The 17123-nt window shown below is 45.2% G+C and overlaps 1 protein-coding gene across 1 annotated transcript in view; it reads left to right on the top strand.

The window, feature by feature from the left end:
- Positions 1 to 17123, top strand: part of xylt2 (xylosyltransferase II) — a 252246-nt gene that overhangs the window by 67681 nt on the left and 167442 nt on the right. The window contains exon 2 of the mRNA XM_068004414.1: positions 6300 to 6774. Coding sequence (XP_067860515.1) covers positions 6300 to 6774 — 475 coding nt within the window. The remainder of the gene's footprint in view (positions 1 to 6299; positions 6775 to 17123) is intronic.

The raw sequence follows: 17123 nt of genomic DNA, 5'->3' as shown, positions 1-17123 counted from the left end.
TTCTCAACAACAAGAACTTGCATTTATATAGCGCCTTTAACATAGTAAAGCATCCCTAGGTGCTTCACAGGAGGATCATCAAACAAAAATTGACACTGAGCCAAAGGAGATATTAGGACAGGTGATCAAAAGCTTGGTCAAAGAGGTAGATTTTAAGGAACGTGTTAAAGGAAGAGAGAGAGGTGGAAAGGCTAGAAGGTTTAGGGAGGGAATTCCAGTGCTTAGGGCCGAGGCAGCTGAACGCACGACCGCTAATGGTGGGGCGATGGAGTTCAAATCTCATTGATTACTTTCATCTATTTTTTCCCATTCTCTACTCCCCCATGTAAAGAGCCTTGGAACAGGTTTCTGAATCAAAGGCGCGACATGAAGGAAAGTCATTGTTTTTGATAGAACGATAGATACTTAGAGGAGTCTGCAGTATATGTTTCAGACCAAAGGACTCGGGGACAGAGCTGTCAATCCACCAAGATCAAGGACAATGGACCTTACTGTTGCATAGAGTGACTGCTGAGAGTGGGTGTTCATATAATCATCTATTTCCCAGGACCAAGTACCACATAATTAGAGCCCAGGACAACGCCTCCGCATCCTGACTCATTTATAGATCAAACAACCCTGGCTGCTTTTGCAGCCCAAATGTCTCCAATCTTCATGTTGAAATCGGGGTGAGGGAACACGGCGTCCATTTTATTATAAAACTGTATGACATTAAGTACAGAAATCCCCCTTTTTTGTCACACTGATGAAAGATTAACTTTGGCAGAGGCTTGTGAAGTGTCTGCCAGAGACTGGGGTTTGGTAATTGGTCAAGATCAAAGAGTGCGAGGAAAAAAATGTGTTTCTTGTACCAAAAAAAGAATTCAAAAATGAGCCAGGTCCAAAAAACTGTTTAAATTTATTGTACCTGTGTTATACAGTGACAGACCTTATCCCCCAGTACTGTACCCCAGTGTTATACAGTGACAGACCTTATCCCCCAGTACTGTACCCCAGTGTTATACAGTGACAGACCTTATCCCCCAGTACTGTACCCCAGAGTTATACAGTAACAGACCTCTACCTACCTGTACTGTACCCCAGAGTTATACAGTGACAGACCTCTACCTACCTGTACTGTACGCCAGTGTTACACAGTATTGGTGTATACTGGTCTGTCACTGTATAATGCTTTTTATTCATTTTTGGGATGTGGATATCACTGGCAAGGCTGGCATTTATTGCCAATTCCTAGTTGCTCTAGTTGTGTTGGGCTCCCTTCTTGAACCGCTGCACTCATTCTTTGTAGTGCTTAATACAACTGAGTGGCTTGCTGGGCCATCTCAGAGAGCAGTTAAGAGTCAACCACGTTGGTTTGGGACTGGAGTCACATATAGGCCAGACCGGGTAAGGAAGGTAGGTTTCCTTCCCTAAAGGACATGAGTGAACTAATTGTGTTTTTACGACAATCTGACAGCTTCATGGTCACTTTTACTGATACCAGATTTGTATTTCAGATTTTTTAAACTGAATTCAAATTCCCAAAGTGCCTTGGTGGGATTTGAACTCACATTCAAGCTTCTGATTTCCAGTAAAATAACCGTTACGCTTCTGTATCCTCCAAGCTTGAGCCTTGTTCAAGTTATTCCCATTAGGTCGGGGTACTGCTTCTGTCTCATCTGATAGACTCTATAAATCATCTCCTGTTGTTGCATTAAGCCATACAGACCATGAGGTTCCAGGGTCAGTTCCTGGACTGCACTGTACTACGGAGTTAGTTGACCTCAACCAGGATGATAGTAGGTCCAGTTGACCTGAGCGCCCTGGGATAAGGAGGAGGCAACCAACCAGATCCCCTAGTCCTGATTGCTGTCCAGTGACCACTGCTGGAAAGTGCATGCGTATGGACATCGGATGAGGACTGGACTGGGTTAACTTGTGATGCACTCCATGGTCAAATAACAGACCTACATTCACTGTCTGAGCTCGCACATGAAGAATAGTCACTTAGTTCAGCATAACAGAAGGCTGCCAGCACCAAGGAGCCTTCCCTACTGCTAGAGTCACTGTCTTCGGGAGAGAAAGGGAAATATAATGGGGGATGGGAGAAAAGTGAAAAATGTGGAAAAGAAGGGAAATTATGTTTGATAAATCTATTTAGAGTTTTTTGAGGGTGTAACTAGCAGGGTAGATAAGGGGCAGCCAGAGGATGTAGTATATTTGGATTTTCAAAAGCATTTGATAAGGTGCCACACAAGAGGCTGTTACACAAGATTAGGCCTCATGGGATTGGGGGTAATATATTAGCATGGATTGAGGATTGGTTAATGGACAGAAAACAGAGAGTAGGGATAAACGGGTCATTTTCGGGTTGGCAGGTTGTAAGTAGTGGGGTGCCGTAAGGTTCAGTGCTTGCTCAGTTAGTGGCACTCTCAACTCTGAGTCAGAAAGTCATGGGTTCAAGCCCCACTGTGGGACTTGAACTAAAGTACTAAAGGAGTCTGCACTGTCGGGGGTGCCATTTTTCACATCAGATGTTAAACTGAGGCCCTGAATACCTGGTCAGATAAACAATAAAGGATCCTATGGTGCTACTGTGAAGGGAATAGGGAGTTCTCACCAGCATTTATCCGTCAGCCAACACCACAGTAACAGATTAACTGATCTGTCATGTTTTTAGGTTATTGCTCTAGATATTTTCTTGGTTTCAGTGTCATTGGTAACACCTATAAGTTGGCAGCGTGACCCCTGCGAATGAGGAGTGTGCGTCCTCTCCTGCTTAGTATCTAGGTAAAAGATAGAGACCCAGGGATTGTAAAGAGAACCCTTGCTGTTTATACCAACAACTGGATAGTATCACATGCTGTCAAGTAGATTCTTCTCCTTCGACAGCATATTGGCGCTACATTTTAGTAAATCAAAGCGCAGGCTTTGGACTAACAAGTGGTATTATTTGCATAAGATAGATAATTGAACAGTAAAGTACATATTTCGCTATACTCCTTCATACATAAAAATAATAGTTGTCACTCTCTTTCTCTTTGAACAGAAGTTTACTCGGTATGACCTGTCTAGCCTAACTTCCTCTCTTAGCTAGCACTGAAACTTTCAAAACACAGAGAACCTGGTTGTGTGACTCACACACTGACTGAAGAACGACTCATAATATTCTATAAGAGGAGGACCCTGACTGCCAAACTGTCAGTCAACGAGGACTCCAGCCAATCGATGATTGTTCCTTTTTCAAAAGTTTTCAGAGGAGCTGTCAGTCTTGACAGGCTCGAGCCTATCCTATGATCTGCACCCAGGTGGTTTAGGATCACCGCTGCATCGATACTGAGATAAAAGCATCAGATGATATGTTGGAAGAAGTAGCCACTCATCAATATTGCACACGCAGCCGGCCTCTGACAATGGCATAAGATGTTCAAGATTCAATGTATCGGCCCTGTGTTGATCAAACATTAGCACTTTAGACAACTACACAAGCGTTTAAACCATGTACCTTGTAGTAAACCTTGCAGCCAAATTGTGCTACTAGAGCTGATGGATTTCTGTTATATTTTGCGTGCCCTCGGGTGTTAACCCCTTGCACTCTGTTTCTAGCAATACAAAATATAAGTTAAAAATTCAATGCAGACAAAGATAGTAACTTTTGTCACATTCATCTCATTTGCTGTTTATGGGACCTTGCCATATGTAAATTGACAGTTGCATTTGCCTACAAAAAAAATCCAATAATGATTGCAATTCAAAAGTATTCATTGGCTGTGAAGCACTTTGGGGCTTCCTGAGGACGTGAAAGGCGCTATAGAAATACGAGTTCTTCCTGGATGGGTTCTGCTGCTATATAACACTAAAACAACAACAACGTGCGTTTATATACCACCTTTAACATAGTAAAACGTCCCAAGGTGCTTCACAGGAGCGTTATTCAACAAAATGACACCAAGCCACATGAGATATTAGTTTAGGTGGCCAAAAGTTTGGTCAAAGAGGTAGGTTTTAAGAAGCGTCTTAAGAGAGAGAGGTAAAGAGGCGGAACGGTTTATGGAGGGAATTCCAAAGCCTAGGGCCTAGGCAACTGAAGGCACCACCGCCGATGGTGGAGCAATGAAAATCGGGGATATGCAAGAGGCCAGAATTGGTGGAGTGCCGAGATCTCAGAGCGTTGTAGGGCTGGAGGAGGTTACAGAGATAGGGAGGAGAGCGGCCGTGGAGCGATTTGAAAACAAGGATGAGAATTTTAAAATCGAGGTGTTGCCAGACCGGGAGCCAATCTAGGTCAACAAGCAGAGGGGTAATGGGCGAACAGGACTTGGTGCAAGTCAGGCAATGGACAGCAGAGTTTTGGATGTGTTGGGTGTGGAGTGATAACACAGGAGATGGGATGTGGGGTTATAACAAAGGAGATGGGGTGGGGAGTGATAACACGAGAGATGGGGTGTGGGGTAATAACTCAGGAGGTGGGGTGTAGAGTGGTAACTCAGGAGGTGGGGTGTAGAGTGGTAACTCAGGAGGTGGGGTGTAGAGTGGTAACTCAGGAGGTGGGGTGTAGAGTGGTAACTCAGGAGGTGGGGTGTAGAGTGGTAACTCAGGAGGTGGGGTGTAGAGTGGTAACTCAGGAGGTGGGGTGTAGAGTGGTAACTCAGGAGGTGGGGTGCTGAGTGGTAACTCAGGAGGTGGGGTGCTGAGTGGTAACTCAGGAGGTGGGGTGCTGAGTGGTAACTCAGGAGGTGGGGTGCTGAGTGGTAACTCAGGAGGTGGGGTGCTGAGTGGTAACTCAGGAGGTGGGGTGCTGAGTGGTAACTCAGGAGGTGGGGTGTAGAGTGGTAACTCAGGAGATGGGGTGCGTGGTGAGATAGTGGGAGCATGGTGGCCTTCTGTGCGGTATCATTCTATGATTCTACAAGTCCAGGGGACTATAGAGCAGTTAGCTCAACGTCGGTGATAGGAAACATAATGGAAGCTTTCCTGAAAAATGTAATTGAAAAAGATCTAGAAACCAAAAATATATTAAAGAATAGTCAGCATGGATTTCAAAAGGGAAGGTCATGCTTGACCAACCTAATTCAATTTTTTGAAGAAGTAACAGAAAGAGTAGATTAGGGTAATGCAGTAGATGTAATATATTTGGATTTTCAAAAGGCCTTCGATAAGGTACTGCGTAGTACACTCATGACTAAGGTCAGAGCATGTGGAATCGGGACATGTAGCAGAATGGATAGCAAGCTGGCTACATAACAGAAGACAGAGGATAGGGGTTAAGGGTAGTTACTCAGACTGGCAAAAGGAAGTGGTGTTCCACAAGGATCAGTGCTAGAACTAATGCACTGTTGTTCGCAATTTACATAAACGATTTGGACTTGGGAATCGGAAGTACAAATTCAAAATTTGTGAATGACAGCAAATTGACATTATAGTTAATAGTGCAACAAAATACAAGAAGATGTTAATAGATTTGCAGAATGGATGTGTAATTGGCAAATGAATTTCAATATAGATACGTGTGAGGTAGTGCATTTTGGTGGGAAGAATAAGGAGGCCACATACTCCTTGGAAAATAAGAGTCTAAATGGGGTAGAGGAGCAAACTGATCTAGGGATGCAGATACACAAATCACTAGAAGTAGCGACACAGGCTTTTTAAAAAAAAGCAAACAAACCACTGGGGTTCATTTCTAGAGGGATAAAATTGAAAAGCATAGAAGTTATGTTAAACTTGTGTAGAACCTTGGTTAGACCGCACTTGGAGTGCTGTGAACAGTTCTGGTCTCCATATTATAAAAAGGATATAGAGGCACTGGAGAAGGTGCAAAAGAGATTTACAAGGATGTTTGCAGAACTGAGAGGTTACAACTATCAGGAAAGACTGAACAGGCTTGGGGCTCTTTTCTCCAGAAAAGAGAAGGCTGAGGGATCTTTAAGGTGTTTCCAATTGTGCAGAAGGCAAAAACAAGAGGTCATAAATATAAAATAGTCACTAATAAATCCAATAAGGCACTCAGGAGAAACTTCTTTACCCATGGAGTAGTTAGAATGTGGGACTCGCTACCATAAGGGGTTGTTGAAGCGACTAGCATCGATGCATTTGAGGGGAAGCTAGTAAACAGGTGAGGGAGAAGGGAATAGAAGGGTATGCTGATAGGATTAGATGAAGTAGGGAAGGAGGAGGCTCGTGTGGAGCATAAACACTGGCAGTTGGGCCAAATGGCCAGTTTCTGTGCTGTACATTCTATGTTTTTAAAAAAAAAGCACTTGTGGGTAGAAATTCTGGTTTTCTGACTGGATTTGTAAGTTGTCTGTTTTTTTTGTTCACAGAAGGGGAGGGAGAAGAGGACCAAGCTTCCAGACAGCAATGACGTGGACAGTTCTGACAGCCGGCACCTGGGGCCCAGCCGACGCCAGAGCCTGTGGAGAGCGGGTATGGAGCACCTGGGCAGCACTGCCAGCGTGCTGAGGACTAGTTTAGTGAGGCGCAAGCCTGCAGCGCGGCGCAGGGTGCCTCCGAGAGTCCGCTTTGGTGACACGATCCAAAGCGATCCGTCCAGCAGTAGAAACACCAGCGATGTGAAAGGGGACTCGAAGAACGGGGACACCGGCAGTGTTGGGGGAGCCCCTCAGCCCACCAGTAATGACTTCTCACCCAACTGTGACATCGTGGGGAAGGATGCCTTGTCAGCGTTGGCCAGGGCGAGCACTCAACATTGTCAACAGGAGATCGCCAACGTGGTCTGTTTACACCAGGCTGGGAAACTGATGCCGCACTCTGTACCCCGCTCCTGCCACCTCTCAGGTACAATGCAGCAATATCGTTTAACTCTGAGCACTCCACAGCCTTTCAACAAAGACTGTATCAGTTTACTGGGAGCCGTTTTTATCTGCCTACTTTTTTTTTTATTGAGAGTTTTGAGTTCATCACGTTCCTCACTCTCACTAGACCCATGGTTGCCCACCATTTCTGGTATGTTTTTTGTGTCTTCTACTGAGAAGACAGATACAAAATATTTGTTCAACATCTCTGCCGTTTTCTTATTCCCCATTATAATTTCTCCTGTCTCCCTCAATCCCTTCTCCAGAAAACCCATCCAATTGTCCCTCGGACCATATTCTTTGTCAGTACAAAAAGTCTAATATTTACCTGAATATCACTCCACGTATCATCACCAAGTTCACAATCCACCCTGGATTTATCATCTTGGTACACCATTGCAACATACTACATGGTATCAAGAAAAGATCCCTCTGTGTCCTCTCCCTGAGCTGTACACAAACTGTCTAAGGATTCAGGAGAGGTGCAAATGAGCAAAGTACTACAGCAAGCAAATCAGTGGCTATGGTATATTGCCTTACTTAACATTTTTGCAAGTTTGCTACATAATCCTTAAGGTCCCAGAGTATTGTTTGTATGCTATCAATATTGATTGCCCATCGGAACAGATACTGTCAGCCTCGATGTCCTTCCCTGATATCTTATTCCACAGCTCTCCCTTTCTTACTCTGAACTCCCTCATTTTAACTTGATCTGCTCTGTGATTTGAACCATTTGTGAACGATTTGGCCGGATGAACCTTGAAAACTTCAATTAGATTACCTCAAAGTTTCCCCTTTCCCACAGAAAAGAAGTTGAACATTATTGACGCCTTTCTAATATGGGGAATCTGTTGCTCACCCCATATCCTCTGGAGGGTCGAAATATCTTTGCACGTGTGAACAGCTACCGTCCGGGTATCAAAGATGCAGGAAACCTAAACCAAGGTTGGCTTTACTCAGTGAGTTTGATGTGACAATGGTACGGTTCCTTATAGTGAGGCTGACCATCAATAGCTCCAAGGTCACATGCTGCCCACCTGAGCCCAGGAAATCCAGTCCGTGAAGCCCAGGCAACTCAGCCCTATCTGTGATTATATTATATTAGGAGATAGGAGACCACCTTTATCGGACTGACTAAAATTAAGAGAGAAGAGGTCATTGGTAATGATAAAGAAAGAAAGAACTTACATTTAAATAGCGTCTTTCACAATCTAGAACGTCCCAAAGTGCTTCGCAGCCAATGAAGTACTTTTGAAGTGTAGCCTCTTGTAATGTAAGAAACATGACAGCTAATTTGTGCGCAGCAAGATCCCACAAACAGCAGTGAGATAAATGACCAGGTAATCTGTTTTTTAATGAAGTTGGTTGAGGGTTAAATATTGGCCAGGTCACCGGGGAGAACTCCTCTGCTCTTTTTCGAAAACTGCCTGGGATCTTTTCCATCCACCTGAAAGGGGAGGTGGGACCTTAGTTTAACGTCTCATCCGAAAGACAGTACCTCTGTCAGTGCAGCACTCCCTCAGTACTGCACTGAAGTGTCAGCCTGGATATTGTGCTTTAACCCATGACCCTCTGACTCAGAGGCGAGAGTGATACCTACCACTGATAAAAGCTGTCATATCGTGTGAGAAAGGGGAGACTGACGCATGTGAGGAATGCCACATTTTTGATGTCTTGGATAAGTGTATTAGAATAGGAAACAGCGTGACAAGTCACAATTTAGCACGGGGAGGATGCAGGGAGGAGGAGTACATGGGATAGTGTACTTACAGTTTAGCACCTCCCTCAACACGGAACTGAAGTGTCAGCCTGAATTATATGCTCCAAGCTCTGGAGTTGGACTTGAACCCACAGCCTCTGACAAGACTGGTTTGTTGTTAAAATTGCTGAATCTCCAATTTACTCACTGTCCTGGTTGAAGATTTGAAGAAGCTGTACTGAAACTGATTAGATAACAGGGATGGGGCTCTGTAGTACAAATTGCAAAACTCTGGTTGATCGATAATATGTCACTGTGTAGATACAGGGTGAGAAAGCTGCAGCCATCTTATTTGGCTTGCAACATAAATTCCATACCCTTACTCCGATTCCATCCTCCTCTCCAACTGCATGCTCTTGCAAAACCCAATGGTGTGTAACCTCTGTGCTCTGATTGACCCTAAGATGAGCCTCAAAACCAGTATCTGATTAGTCATAAAGACTCTCTGTCGCCCTTCCCCAACATCACTCGCCTCCATTCTTGCTTAACTCCGCCTGCTGTTAAAACCCTTACCCACACTTTTGTCAGCTCCAGACTCAACTTCACCGATCTCCTCTGTTGCTGGACTCCTGGTCTGCACCCCACATAAACTCCTCCACTTGCATCATGTCCTGCACTAAATCCTGCTCTCCCATCTCATTGACCTCCTCTGGCTTGCTGTTCCCGAATACATTTCGCCTCCAAGTGCCTTGGATGTTTCTTGCATTAAACATGGACAAAAGAGCTGAATTCCAGAGGTGAGGTGAGAGCGACTGCCCTTGACATCAAGGCAGCATTTGACCGAGTGTGGCACCAAGGGGTCTTAGTAAAATTGAAGTCAATGGGAATCAGGGGGAAAACTCTCCAGTGGCTGGAGTCATACCTAGCACAAAGGAAGATGGTAGTGGTTGTTGGAGGCCAATCATCTCAGCCCCAGGACATTTCTGCAGGAGTTCCTCAGGGCAGTGTCCTAGGCCCAGCTATCTTCAGCTGCTTCATCAATGACCTTCCCTCCATCATAAGGCCAGAAATGGGGATGTTCGCTGATGATTGCACAGTGTTCAGTTCCATTCGCAACCCCTCAGATAATGAAGCAGTCCGAGCCCGCATGCAGCACGACCTGGACAACATCCAGGCTTGGGCTGATATGTGGCAAGTAACATTGGCGTCAGACAAGTGCCAGGCAATGGCCATCTCCAACAAGAGAGAGTCTAACCACCTCCCCTTGACATTCAACGGCATTACCATTGCCGAATCCCCCACTATCAACATCCTGGGGGTCACCATTGACCAGAAACTTAACTGGACCAGCCATATAAATACTGTGGCTACAAGACCAGGTCAGAGGCTGGGTATTCTACGGCGAGTGACTCACCTCCTGACTCCCCAAAGCCTTTCCACCATCTACAAGGCACAGGTCAGGAGTGTGATGGAATACTCTCCACTTGCCTGGATGAGTGCAACTCCAACAACACTCAAGAAGCTCGACACCATCCAGGACAAAGCAGCCCACTTGATTGGCACCCCATCCACCACCCTAAACATTCACTCCCTTCACCACCAGCGCACCGTGGCTGCAGTGTGTACCATCCACAGGATGCACTGCAGCAACTCGGCAAGGCTCCTTCGACAGCACCTCCCAAGCCCTCGACCTCTACCACCTAGAAGGACAAGAGCAGCAGGCAAATGGGAACACCACCACCTGCACGTTCCCCTCCAAGTCACACGCCATCCTGACTTGGAAATATATCGCCGTCCCTTCATCGTCGCTGGGTCAGAATCCTGGAACTCCCTTTCTAACAGCACTGTGGGAGAACCTTCACCACACGGACTGCAGTGGTTCAAGAAGGCGGCTCACCACCACCTTCTCAAGGGCAATTAGGGATGGGCAATAAATGCTGGCCTCGCCAGCGACGCCCACATCTCATGAACGAATAAAAAAAAAGATGCTGCATTAATGCCACTTGTTCCTATTTCTTAAGCAATCCTTTGCCACAAGCTCCTAATTGTTTGGAATTCAGGTTGGAGTGACTGTGGCTCTCCTGTCAGTACACAGTAGAGAATCTACCCCCGCTTTGTTTCCTCCCCATCTCTTATGAAGACACTCACTCCTGTTAAAACAGTTCCACACCTCTCAAACCTCACCATCGTGTCTAGTCCTGGACAGCGAGTGTAGGAAAGTTATTGGGCCATGTGAGATGCAACTGCCCTACTTTGTCCTGTCCTTGCCCGATGTTCACACTGTCTTGGTTCAAACCCTGTCAAGCATGATCCCCCATCTTCGTGGAAGGATGGGGGAGAGCTACACCTTGCAATGGCGAACCAGTTTTGTGCAGTCCTCCAAAATTTATCCAATAGATTCCTTATTTCTGCTTCTATCATCTTCAGTGGACTGTAAGCATGGACAGAAGGCAGAGATTTCATGTCCCCTGAGGAACAATTGCTGCAGATGTTTCTGATATTAGTCCTCTTTTCCACCTTCTCTCCCAAACCCCGTAGCCTTGATGCAACAAATAAAAAATTAGAGTAAAACAGTCCCAGGTACTAGGCCTGTTGATAAAACCCAGCATTGTCTTGCACTCAGAGGTTCTATGATGGTGCTCAGAAAGCTCAGCCCTACTTGTCTCTATCATCAATGGCAATGCCCGCCAAAGCCGACAGAGAATCATAGATTCATACAGCACAGAAGGAGGCCATTCGGCACATCGTGCCTGTGTTGGCTCTTTGAAAAAACTATCCAATTTTTTTTATTCATTCATGGGATAGCGTTTATTGTCCATCCCTAATTGCTCTTGAGAAGGTGGTGGTGAGCCGCTTTCTTGAACCACTGCAGTCCGTGTGGTGAAGGTTCTCCCACATTGCTATTAGGTAGGGAGTTCCAGGATTTTGACCCAGCGACGATGAAGGAACGGCGATATATTTCCAAGTCAGGATGGTGTGTGACTTGGAACGTGCAGGTGATGGTATGCCCATGTGCCTACTGCCCTTGTCCTCCTAGGTGGAGAGGTTGCAGGTTTTGGAGGTGCTGTCGAAGAAGCCTTGGCGAGTTGCTGCGGTGCATCTTGTAGATGGTACACACTGCAGCTAAGGTGTGCCGGTGGTGAAGGGAGTGAATGTTCAGGGTGGTGGATGGGGTGCCAATCAAGTGGGCTGCTTTGTCCTGGATGGTGTTGAGCTTCTTGAGTGGTGTTGGAGCTGCACTCATCCAGGCAAGTGGAGAGTATTCCATCACACTCCTGACTTGTGCCTTGTAGATGGTGGAAAGGCTTTGGGGAGTCAAGAGGTGAGTCACTCGCCGCTGAATACCCAGCCTCTGACCTGGTCTTGTAGCCACAGTATTTATGTGGCTGGTCCAGTTAAGTTTCTGGTCAATGGTGACCCCCAGGATGTTGGTGGTGGGGGATTCGGCGATGGTAATGCTGTTGAATGTCAAGGGGAGGTGGTTAGACTCTCTCTTGTTGAAGATGGTCATTGCCTGGCACTTATGTGGCACGAATGTTACTTGCCACTTATTAGCCCAAGCCTGGATGTTGTCCAGGTCTTGCTGCATGCGGGCACGGACTGCTTCATTAGTCCCACTCCCCTACTCTTTCCCCATAGCCCTGCATTTTCCTTTTTATATTTCCAATTCCTTTTTGAAAGTTACTATTGAATCTACTTCCATCGCCCTCTCAGGCAGACTCCATAGAGTCCAAATCCATCAAGACTGGGAGGAGTGGGTTATTCTCCATGCCAGAACTGACATTTGAAAGCATTGCAGAGATGAAGCCAAGCTGTCAGTCGTTCACCGGATCACAAAACCGCATTGTGTCAGCAATGTTGCCAAGGTTTAGGCTTGTGTGGAACATAAACACTGGCATAGACCTGTTGAGCCGAATGGCCAGTTTCAGTACTGTAAATTCTATGTAAAAGATTTGAATTGGATCTGAATTCTTGTGCTGCAGCTGCACTTAAATAATTCTACCTCAGTCCATGATGTCTGTTATGTCAAATAATGCCAGCTAACCTGTAGACAATCCAATGCCAGGTAGCAGAGAAGATTAAGGGGAAATTTAATAGAGGCGTTCAAAATCATGAAGAGTTTTGATAGAGTAAATAAGGAGAAATTGTTTCTACTGGCAGGAGGGTCGGTAACCAGAGGGGACAGATTTATGGTAATTGGCAAAAGAACCAGAGGCGAGATGAGAATTGTTTTTACGCAGTGAGTTATGATGATCTGGAATGCACTGCCTGAAAGGGTGGCGGAAGCAGATTCAATGGTAACTTTCAAAAGGGAATTGGATAAATACTTGAAAGGGAGGAAATTGCAGGGCTATGGGAAAAGAGCAGGGAAGTGGGACTAATTGGGTAGCTCTTTCAAAGAGCTAGCACAGGCATGATGGGTCGAATGGCCTCCTTCTGTGCTGTATCATTCTATTCCATGTTCTGTGATTGCTAAACAAACAGCGATTCATTATGAAGAGTGTTTAGGATTAGTGTCATTGTCAATGACTAAGACACCATTGTTACTTTGCTGCCTAATTCAGTTAAAGCTGAACCTCAACAACTGTGCTTCCACATCAACCTGGGGACCCTTTGTGGTCTCCAATCACCTAACTCTTATGAGTGTGGAATTGGAGCTCTGTGAGCAGTCAGCTCACGTAAATCTATGACAAATGGATGGACTTGTTGGGCCAGAGTCTTTCCCTGTTCCTTAAAGTTCTTATCTGCAGTTTTGTTCTGTTCAGCAGGAAGGTACAAGAGACGAGAGCTCAGCTCAGCTGCTACAGCAGACTGAATACAGCAACGTTTATCAAAGCAAAAGCAAAATCACTACAGAAAGCTACCTGACAGGAGTAATGAAGATCCTCCACCTCAGTGATCCCCTCTCCTTGACAATTGATCTGTCAAGTGTCAATTATTTCAAACAGCAATTATAAAAAGCTATTCATTTCATGGCTATGCAATGAATGTTGCTCTAAGACGGTATCTTGGAGTAGAACGGTACTCCAGTCCTTCACCAAAATGGATGTTCATGTGTGAGCCTAGACAGTGACTGTTGACAGGCTATTTTACCACATAGGGCTCTCCTCATCCAACATCCACACATGTGCATTTTACATTGGGGGTCCAATGATCACAGTAATAGGGCAGACTCCACCTCCCCCCTGCCCCCAAATAGCCTGGTAACAGGAAGGTAAGTTGTAGCAGCCCTTGGACTACACTGGCAGAAATGAATGAACCCCCTGAGCTTGGAGCATCCTGGTCGCTATCGCTCACCCCTACCCCACATGGTTCAATTACCATTCTGCCATCAAGGTGTTCCTATTGCTGTTTTTCTCAAGAACAACATTGCTTGTATCTTACTGTCTGTGCCGGGCTATTGATCCTCAAAAAACCATACCTTGTTGGGATCTGCTTCAACCAGGAAACGGCTTCATCCCTGGGAATCATTTCCCCTATTTTCTCTTTGCCCCATTTTTTTGAGGTCTGCTGTTCCTTTATGGATCTTCCTCAGTCAGTGCCAGTCTTAAGAAAATAACACACAAATTTTTGGAAAGAAGAAAAAGCCATTAGTTAGGCAAGCTCATCCGTTTTCCATAAGCTGCTTTTATGTTCTTCTGGTCCTGTTTTTTTTAAAAACTAGATTTTCCCAGCTGCTGGTCTTGGCAAATCCAAGAGATTTACTTTGGTGCTACACGTCGGGAGGCGGCAGTACTACCAGGGCACTTAGTGCAAGGTAAAAGCAGCTTTAGATCCACCTAGCCCTGAGCCTACCCACCATAACCCTGATTCCCTTAGCTGTTTGGAAGCATGTGGCGTTTTCTTGAGCCCATTTATATTCTTGTGAGCTGCCCATCTAATGGGTGTTCCGCAAGAGCAGCCTGCCGTGACTTGACAGTGTGTTTGTCCGACCTTGTCCTTGACCATGGGTGCGGAACTGCAAGTGTGAACCTGGATCTTGCCCCAGCATAATGAACCCTGCACTGTCCCCCTCTAGGATTCTTGATGGACTGTGCCACACAAACACGGTTCAGGACCCATCCATTGCCAAGATTTTGACTGATGCTCGGTAACATCCATTGTTGATGTATCACTACTGTGTAGAGTACATTTGTTTACTGTAGTTTAACTTACAGTTTGTTTTCGAAGTACAATCATAAGCAACATAAGAAATAGGAACAGGAGTAGACCATATGGCCCATCGAGCCTGCTCCGCCATTCAATAAGATCATGGCTGATTTTCTACCTCAATTCTACTTTCCAACTCTATCCCCATATCTCTTGATTCCCGTAGTGTCCAAAAATCTGTCGACCTCCGTTTTGAATATACTCAACGACTGAGCATTCACAGCCCTCTGGGGTAGAGAATTCCAAAGGTTCACTACCCTCTGGGATTTACCCACAACCCACAATTACTAGATATTCTGGAAATTCATAAAAATGTTCAGTGGAAACTAGAAATGTGGGTCGCGCTGGTGTTGCTGATCTCTGCACATCGCTCTCAGTTGCTACCAGTTGTAGAAAGGAGGGCATAGTAGAGAAAAGTGGTTGGTAAAGGAGGGCAAAACCAACGAGCAGGAAATTGAGCAGAAAGTAGATGCCACTTTTATCCTGCCACTTGATACGTTTTCCAGAACACTTATCCAAAAGATATTTCAGAAACAGGATGATATTCATGAGCAGTTTCAATTACCCAGCAATAAACAAATAGAACAAGGGTGACTGGAAGGAAGTGGGTGAAAGGAAATGTATGAAGGTAATTGGAGACTGCTCCCTGTCAGGGCAGCATGGTGTTTCATCTGTTTGGTCTGGCACTCTGCAATGAACCAGGAATAGGTAACCTGCAGTGGCAGAGAGTTTAGGGTCTGGTGTAGTTGGATGTTTGTTATTATGAAGGCAAGAGCTGCAAGTGTTTCTACTGTTGTATTTCCTCTATATAGATATCGATACATATGTATAGTTATATATAGATATGGATAATTTTATTTCATGGAATCGTATAACACAGGCCATTCTGCCAATCGTGCCTATGCCATACCCAGAGCCCCCTGGATGACAAGGAGCATATCGGGGAAGATAAGGCATAAAAGGGAAACTTATGTCAGACACCAAGAGCTCAGTACTGCAGAAAGCCTAAGGGAGTTTAGAAAGTGCAGGGCTGAAATTAAAAAGGAAATTAGGAAAGCAAAGAGAGGGCATGAAAAAATACTGGCAAGTAAAATTAAAGAAAACCCAAAAATGTTTTATAAATACATAAAGAGCAAGAGGATAACTAAGGAAAGAGTAGGGCCTATTAGAGACCAAAAAAGTAACCTATGTGTGGAGGCGGAAGATGTGGGTATGGTTCTTAATGAATAATTTGCATCTGTCTTCACAAAAGAGGGGGACGATGCAGAGATTGTAGTTAAGGAGGAGGAGTGTGAAATATTGGATGGGATAAACACAGTGAGAGAGAAGTATTAAGGGGATTAGCATCTTTGAAAGTAGATAAATTGCCAGGCCCGGATGAAATGTATCCCACGTTGTTAAGAGAAGCAAGGGAGGAAATAGCGGAGGCTCTACCATCATTTTCCAATCCTCCCTGGCTGCAGGCGTGGTGCTGGAGGATTGGAGGACTGCTAACATTGTACCATTGTTTAAAGGGGGAAAGAGATAGACCGAGTAATTATAGGCCAGTCAGTCTAACCTCGGTGGTGGGCAAATTATTGGAATCGATTCTGAGGGACAGCATAAATCGTCATTTAGAAAGGCATGGGTCAGTCAGCACGGATTGGTTAAGGGAAGGTCGTGTCTGACTAACTTGATTGAATTTTTTGAGGAGGTAACAAGGAGGGTCGATAAGGGTAACTCGTTTGATGTAGTGTACATGGATTTCAGCAAGGCTTTTGACAAGGTCCCACATGGCAGACTGGTCAAAAAAGTAAAACCCCATGGGATCCAAGGGAAAGTGGCAAGTTGGATCCAAAATTGGCTCAGTGGCAGGAAGCAAAGGGTAACGGTTGACTGGTGTTTTTGTGACTGGAAGGCTGTTTCCAGTGGGGTTCCACTAGGCTCTGTACTAGGTCCTTGCTTTTTGTGGTATATATTAATGATCTGACCTTGAACGTGGGAGGCTTGATCAAGAAGTTTGCAGATGATACAAAAATTGGTGAGGAAGAAAGCTGTAGACTGCAGGAAGATATTAATGGACTGGTCAGGTGGGCAGAAAAGTGGCAGATGGAATTCAATCCAGAGAAGTGTGAGGTAATGCATTTGGGGAGGGCAAACGAGGCAAGGGAGTGTATAATAAATGGGATACTGAGAGGTGTGGAGGAACAAAAGGACCTTGGAATGCATGTCCACAGATCCCTGAAGATAGCAGGACAGGTAGATAAGGTGGTTAAAAAGGCATATGGAATACTTTCCTTTATTAGCCGAGGCACAATATAAGAGCAGGGAGGTTATGCTAGAACTGTATAAAACATTGGTTAGGCCACAGCTAGAGTACTGCGTACAGTTCTGGTCACCACATTACAGGAAAGATGTGATTGTAGTAGAGAGGGTGCAGAGGACATTTGTGAGGATGTTGCCTGGGCTGGAGAATTTTATCTATGAGAAAAGTTTGGATAGGC

Source organism: Heptranchias perlo, chromosome 23 (assembly GCF_035084215.1).
Source record: "Heptranchias perlo isolate sHepPer1 chromosome 23, sHepPer1.hap1, whole genome shotgun sequence".
NCBI lineage: Eukaryota > Metazoa > Chordata > Chondrichthyes > Hexanchiformes > Hexanchidae > Heptranchias > Heptranchias perlo.
This window is presented reverse-complemented; position numbering and strand designations above follow the sequence as displayed.